Source organism: Clupea harengus, chromosome 14 (assembly GCF_900700415.2).
Source record: "Clupea harengus chromosome 14, Ch_v2.0.2, whole genome shotgun sequence".
NCBI lineage: Eukaryota > Metazoa > Chordata > Actinopteri > Clupeiformes > Clupeidae > Clupea > Clupea harengus.
In genome coordinates this window covers 6,900,707-6,908,206 of record NC_045165.1, presented here as the reverse complement: position 1 = coordinate 6,908,206, position 7,500 = coordinate 6,900,707, and the positions used below count along the sequence as shown (strand labels likewise).

General features: G+C 51.4%; 1 protein-coding gene across 6 annotated transcripts in view; it reads right to left on the bottom strand.

The window, feature by feature from the left end:
- kiaa1109 (KIAA1109 ortholog) overlaps positions 1 to 7,500 on the bottom strand; it is a 52,329-nt gene that overhangs the window by 32,142 nt on the left and 12,687 nt on the right. For all 6 annotated transcript variants that reach the window (XM_042709828.1, XM_042709831.1, XM_042709830.1 and 3 more), the window contains exons 25-39: positions 6,991 to 7,271; positions 6,471 to 6,715; positions 6,182 to 6,380; positions 4,939 to 5,755; positions 4,593 to 4,663; positions 4,272 to 4,445; positions 3,817 to 3,937; positions 3,471 to 3,611; positions 2,913 to 3,034; positions 2,444 to 2,622; positions 1,926 to 2,144; positions 1,409 to 1,617; positions 1,046 to 1,191; positions 686 to 836; positions 303 to 455 (exon numbers count right to left, since the gene is read on the bottom strand). In XM_042709828.1, coding sequence (XP_042565762.1) covers positions 303 to 455; positions 686 to 836; positions 1,046 to 1,191; positions 1,409 to 1,617; positions 1,926 to 2,144; positions 2,444 to 2,622; positions 2,913 to 3,034; positions 3,471 to 3,611; positions 3,817 to 3,937; positions 4,272 to 4,445; positions 4,593 to 4,663; positions 4,939 to 5,755; positions 6,182 to 6,380; positions 6,471 to 6,715; positions 6,991 to 7,271 — 3,228 coding nt within the window. The remainder of the gene's footprint in view (positions 1 to 302; positions 456 to 685; positions 837 to 1,045; positions 1,192 to 1,408; positions 1,618 to 1,925; positions 2,145 to 2,443; positions 2,623 to 2,912; positions 3,035 to 3,470; positions 3,612 to 3,816; positions 3,938 to 4,271; positions 4,446 to 4,592; positions 4,664 to 4,938; positions 5,756 to 6,181; positions 6,381 to 6,470; positions 6,716 to 6,990; positions 7,272 to 7,500) is intronic.

Genomic DNA, 7,500 nt, shown 5'->3' with positions numbered 1-7,500 from the left:
GACAGACAGACAGAAAGAAAGACAGAGCAGAGAGTGGGAAAGAGGAGGAAAGAGGAGGCAGAATGAGTTGAGAGTTGGCATTGGTCATTTACTTTACAAATGAATGAGTCTGATTCTAGTACACTGAGCAAATCACATCCCTTTGACCACCCTTGAGTTTTTAAAACAATCACACTCCCTTGATACCCCTAATATCCCTCACACCCAGTGCCCCTAACCCCTAATACCCCGGTGCCTCTGCCCCCTTGATACCCCAGTGCCTCTCCCCCCTTGATACCCCTAATACCCCCCTGTCCTCTCACCATGGTGGCTTCCTCTATGACGACGTAGTTGGCCTGCTGCAGGTATCTGTGCAGGATGTTGCACAGCAGACAGGACGGGTCCTCATGCAGGAACCGAGAGCGCTTGGTCACGCGGTTATACTTGCTGCGGAATGGGATGTGGATGCTCTTTTTCTGTAGAGGACAGACACACACACACACACACACACACACACACACACACACACACACACACACACACACACACACATATAACACAGCGTAATGAGTATATACAATGATTTAATGTATACAACATCTATGAGAGGGAGATGCCAATGTACAGAATGTGTGTGTGAGTGTGTGAGTGTGTTTGTGAGTGTGTTTGTGAGTGTGTGTGAGTGAGTGTGTGAGCAGTGTCTCACCTCCAGGGCCTCGGTCATGATGCAGCCCATCACGGCACACACACGCAGGGTGGTCTCCGTCTCCAGATTCTGCAGGGATGTCTTCAGCTGGTCAATGGGCACCAGCCAGGCTCCGATGGCAGGAGTCGCTGTGCTCAGGAGATTCAGCTGCCTGCTCACACACACCACAGAAGGGCACGTTTCACAGAGAATGTGTGTGTGCATATGTGCTCTTGAGACTGAACATTTGTGAAATGAATGCAGTGACTACACTAGAACCGAACCAAATGTCTGTGTCTCTGTGTGTGTGTGTGTGTGTGTGTGTGTGTGTGTGTGTGTGTGTGTGTGTGTGTGTGTGTGTGTGTGTGTGTGTGTGTGTACCTGGCCGGTGCTGGGGAGTGCACGTTGGTGGGGGCAGCGAAGCTGAACCAGATCTCTTTGATGGTCAGCTTCATGCTGCTGGAGTCGGGGGGCGGAGGCAACAGGGGGAGGTCCTTCTTCAGGTCATCAGACTCCACCCCTTCATCCTGCTCACCATCACAACAGCCAATCACAACTCAGAATTACCATCGAGAAATGACAAAAACTGGCAATCATCAAAAAACAATATTATGGTATTTCTGTGAATGTGTTACAATATTTGGGATAGAAAGTGGTAAAACATTACAATAATAATACAAAATATGTTCATATGTTTACAACACATTTGGTTGTCATAGTTTCTGTTGCCAAGGCCATCTTTACCGGCTCATCTGAATCTGAATTGACGTTAGGCTCCGATGGGCTCTGGGCGTCGTTAGGCAGGTTGTCGTCGGAGACGTCCGTGCTGTAGCCACTTCCTGTCTGAGAGCCGCTGGACCCGTTGGACTTGGAGGCTCCGCCCTTCCCACAGCCGTCATTCCCACCCATCACCCCAAACGCACTGTAGAGGATGGCACCAGACTGACGGCCGCCTACACACACACACACACACACACACACACACACACACACACACAAAAACAATCGAGATTAAACTTGTTGATTACCATTTTTGCCAATCTAAAGAATAAAAAAAATAATAAAAAAAATAAATAAATCACATGTGCATGTTAGGCTACTCTATTCGATTTGAAGTTCCAACTCTTCCAACCATGAACCTTTGGAGTCTTTATTTTTCCCTTATATGAACACGGTCATTTTAAAAGTGTGTGAGTTTGTATGTGTGTGTGTGTGTGTGTGTGTGTGTGTGTGTGTGTGTGTGTGTGTGTGTGTGTGTTACCTTTGACGGTGAGGTTCTCGATGCCGCACTCAAACATGGTCCAGCCCCACTTCTCTAGGGCTCCTGCGCGCGCGTGCTCCGGGGTCTGGTCAGTCATGTGGTCACTGGTGATGGGCGGCTCCGTCTCGTCCACCAGGGCAAAGTCATCGGTCTCCTCCAGGCTGAAGAGCACTTTAGACTTCTCAAATGGAATGGCAGTGATGGCACAGGACCCAAGATCTGTAAACACACAGACACACACAGACACACACACACACACACACACACACACACACACACACACACATACACACAGAGACACAGACGCAGACGCAGACAGAGACACAGACACAGGTTTATACAAATGAACACCACTGCCTAAAACATCTGTTTGTATGACTGTGAGAATTAATAGTGTATTTATAACATGAGCTGGATCTGTGTTTTTTTTGGATACTGAGGAACACTTCAACCTCTCTGTGTCTATAACTTCTGTAATGTGACTGTGTGTATGTGTGTGTGTGTGTGTGTGTGTGTACCTGATGAGTCCAGGCCACGCAGCTGGCCGTGTATCCGGTGGACGTTGAGGCGAGCCGCTATCTCTTTGCCTTTCTCCACACCGGCGTTGGAGCGCAGGGAGCCACTGGACTGGGGGGCCATCTTAGAGGAGAACTTTTCCATCATCACCAGCGTCTTCTCTGGGTCCTCCACTATGCCCCTACACACACACACACACACACACACACACACACACACACACACACACACACACACACACACACACACACACACACACACACACACACACACACACACACACACACACACACACACACACACACACACACCATTTGTATTATTCGCTATATGAACTGTCTATTGACCACATCTGAGCAGCTGACGGTGTGTTTGTGTGTGGAGCATGTGTGTGTGTGGAGTGTGTGTGTGTGGAGCGTGTGTTTGTGGAGCGTGTGTTTGTGGAGTGTGTGTGTGTGGAGTGTGTGTTACCTGTTCATGCGGAACTGAGTTCCGATTCGGTCGAAGCAGAGGGCCACCAGAGACACGTGTGTGACGCTCTTGCTGGTGGGGGAGCCCTCCTCCACGGACGCCTGCAGCACACACAGGTTCACCTGGAGGAACACACACACACACAAGGCTTAAGCATTACTGACACACACACACACACATTAACACACACACACACGTTCACCTGGAGAGCACACACAAACGCACATGAAGCTTAAGCATTAGAGTACTGATGACATGCACACACACACACACACACACACACACACACACACACACACACACACACACACACACACACACACACACACACACACACACACACACACACACACACACACACACGAAGCTTGGGTATGCGGACCCTGTAAACACAAAGGCCCTTCCATTTACACAAGCGCACACACACAGACAATACAACTTCCCGTCCAATCACTGCTGATACCATGCCAAGCAGAGAGTTGAATGTATATATAGATATACAATCTCTCACAAACACAAACAAAAACACACACACACACACACACACACAGTTAGTACCTTGGGAAGAGTGACATTGGCTTGGAGGCCCTTGATCTTCACATTGTCTGGTTTGACTGACAGGTCTGTCTGGCCGTGAGTGGTGGTCATTGAAGCTGGAGTCTCAGTCTTGGACAGCTTGTGCTCTGGCTTCGGCTGGTTCTGAAACACACAAAGAAACAACAACACAAAAGAGTAATTTACTAGATACTACATAATTACGCTAAGAGTATGTCAACATATGTGTATGATTACAAAATAAATGCTGTGTCTATGTATCTATTGTGCCCATCTAGTTCATCCGTGTGTGTGTGTGTGTGTGTGTATGTGTGTATGTGTGTGTGTGTGAAGTGACATGTGCCCTCACCGTCTCTGCAACAGTTGACTTGCTGATCTGGTAAGCCTCGTTCAGCACTCTCCCATGCAGGTCATCCAGAATAGAGGCTGGGTGGCGAATACTCGCAAAGTGCACCATCGACTCAATGTACCTATAACACACACACACACACACACACACACTCAGAAAAATGTACAGGTCCACTTCTACAATTCACCGATCATGTAGCAGTAGCTAACTGTGGACACACACACCAACAGTCCCTTACATCCCCAATGCCGATCGGTCTGAGGTAACTAAACACTAAATAATGGATATCTCTCTCACACACACACGCTCACACACACGCTCACACAAACGCTCACACACACACACACTTGCTCACACGCTAACACGCTCACACACACACACTCACCCACCCACCCACGCGCTCACACACACACACTCACCCACGCGCTCTCACACACACACACGCTCACACACACCTGTCCAGTGCCTCTGCCACAAGTGGCGTGAGGACCACATTGACGGCTCCTTTGACCTCCACGATGGCGGTGGTTCTGGTCTGGGCTAGGGGCTGGTCTACGGTCCAGTCCTCTGTGGTGGTCTCCTCATCAGTGTTATCCATCGTGCGCTTGTCCAGAGGCGTGTAAGGCGTGCTGATCACACACATACACGCACACACAGAGGACCGGTCACACACAAACACACACACACACACACACACACACACACACAGGAGAATATTGTGTGGTTGGAGTTCAAACAGCTGATAAAAGGAATGATCTGGATGAGTGGGTCGTTACCTGCAAGACTCTCCCATCAGCTGCAATCCTCTGTCCAATAAAGAACTGGCAGACAGACCAGCTTTCACCATCTTTTAGAAAAAGACGTACGCACACAGAGAGAGAGAGAGAGAGAGAAATTGCCAATTACCATGGGTGTTTGTGCTGTGACAGGCTTATTCCCAGGCTATTGTTTTACTAGAGAGTTGGCTGAGGACAAGCATTCATTTTGATCACTGTTTAAAAAGACATTTTTCTGATATTAAACATTTAGCTCTTGGTCTCACTATGTACTATATCTTGACACACACACACACATACACCAACCTTACACACACACATACACAAACCTTACACACACACAAACCTTAAAGGAGGGTATGGACAGCTGATCAAAGGAGGCAGAGCTCTCCTCACTGGTGGGAGTGTCCAGATCTAAGGGGCGGTGCAGAGATGACTTTGAGGTCCTCTTATTGGTCGGCTGCTTGACGGACCAATTGGAAACATGGTAGTGTGCCAGGTAGCTATGGTAACAGGCCATGAGGTGGGGCTGGGTAGTGAGCAGCCCAGGTTCACCACGGTCCATCTCCACGGAGACCACCTCCTCCTCCAGCCCCAGCGCCGAAACGAAGGACGCCTGAGAGGTGTGGCTCGGCAGCGGCAGTGGGCGTGTCTCGGACGCGATTGACATCGGCCCCTCCACGCTGTGGTAGATGGACGTGCGGCTGTACTGCTCCATCATTGGCTGGCCCTGCTGCTGCTGCTGCTGCCGCCGCCTCCTCTTCCTGCCCGGGTACGTGCCGGGCCCCTCGTCGCTGCTGATGGGCTCGAACTCCTCGTTGGCCGAGAAGTAGGCCTCGCTGTCGGCCACCGACATGGACGAGTCCACGGAGCGGTACTGGTGGAAGGTGCTGGAGTCGGCCGACGGGGTGAAGGGGAAGGAGCCGTAGCTGCGGCGCTGGCGGGGCGAGTCCAGAACGTTCTCGTCGCTGCGCGACACCTCGCTGCTGAACTGCACGCCCGCGGGCGGCGCCGCCCTCTCGGCGAAGACGGCCGCCGACAGGCTCTTTGTGCTGCCCAGGCGGGCCGACTGGACGGAGGACTGCCGCTTGAGAGGGGAGCGCAGAGGGGAGCGGAGAGGGGGGCCGTCGGTGGCCATGGGCTCGGGGGGTGACCCCATTAACCTGCAGGGGCAGAACAGTTACTTTACAAATGTCCCTACAGATCAGCACCCACCGTGTGTCTGTTCCCATCCTGTCTGTGTGTGTGTGTGTGTGGGTGTGTGTGTGTGCACTGTGTGTGTGTGTGTGTGTGTGTGTGGGTGGTGTGTGTGCACTCTGTGTGTGTGTGTGTGTACTGTGTGTGTGTGTGTACTCTGTGTGTGTGTGTGTGTGTGTGTGTGTGTGTGTGTGTGTGTGTGTGTGTGTGTGTGTGTGTGTACTGTGTGTGTACTGTGTGTGTGTGTGTGTACTGTGTGTGTGTACTGTGTGTGTGTACTGTGTGTGTGTGTGTGTGTGTGTGTGTGTGTGTATACTGTCTGCCTGTCTGTCTGAAGCCAACATTAGTTTGGATATATTTCTGTGGATAACGAGAGAGCGAAAAGGACTTACTCTGAACTGGGGGTGGGGCTATCTCTTTCTCCAGCCAATAGGGGCAGAGCTGCGCTGGAGGAGGAGTTTTCCTCTGAAGAGGAGGCGGAGCTGTGAGAACAATGGGGAACCTGTAGGCTCAGGTGCTGCTGGCTCTGCCTCTCGCCATTCAACAGGGGGGCGGGAGAACACGTGTCTCTATGGATACCCACACTCTTACCTGCAAACCCAACCAATGAACATCAGCCTCAGAGAAACACCAAGCAATGACAACGGGATACATAAACAATGTTATTGCTCGCGTTCATACCATCGGAGAGTTTGGGTGTTTCCTTTGTGACAATCCACTCCCCTGGCTGCAGTAGCGATTGGCCGTAGCACATGTCACTCTCTCCGCTGGTGCAGGAGTAGGCGGAGCTCGAGGAGGGAGTCATCTCGTCCAGACGGAAGAAGTCCAGACCGGCCGAGGAGCCGGCAAAGAAGCGACAGCCGCCCAGACAGCCACAGCGATTCCTGCTACGCTTGTACTTCTCCTCAGGCCACAGGAACCACAGCCTGGATGACAGACAGACACGTCAGACAGACACGTCAGACAGACACATGGCAGACAGACACATGGCAGATAGGACACACACACACACACACAGTACACACACAGACATGATTGGAATAAACATAAATACTTTCATCAAATCAGGCACTTTATATACACACACACACACACACACACACACACACACACACACACACACACACACACACACACACACACACACACACACACACACACACACACACACACACACACACACACACACACACACACACACCTCTTGGTATATGCGTCGTGCAGCTCCAGGAAGCTCCTCTGAACCTCGTACTTAGCAGGGTGGTCAGCAGCTAGCGCTACGTCGGCTGTGATGAGGTTAAAGGTCACCGAGCCGGCCTCCAGCCAATGGGAGCGGCGCAGGAGAGGCGGGGGGAGGCCCAGGCGCGCCCCCTCCTGCTGCTCGATGAACTGGCTGATGACCACTTCCTGTACGGCGGCGCTGATGCCCTCCCCCACCGTGGCCGTGTGCAGGTTACATGTGGCCAGACGCACGGCCCCCGTCTGGTGGAGCACACACACATGAGATCAGACACACACACACACACACACACACACACACACACACACACACACACACACACACACACACACACACACACACACACACACACACACACACACACAGACAGACACATGCAAACACACATCCACAGGTAATGTAGGTATTGTAGTGTAGTGGACCTATATAGGATAGAGATGTTCGTAACAAGAAGCTAAACGCAGTTCGTGC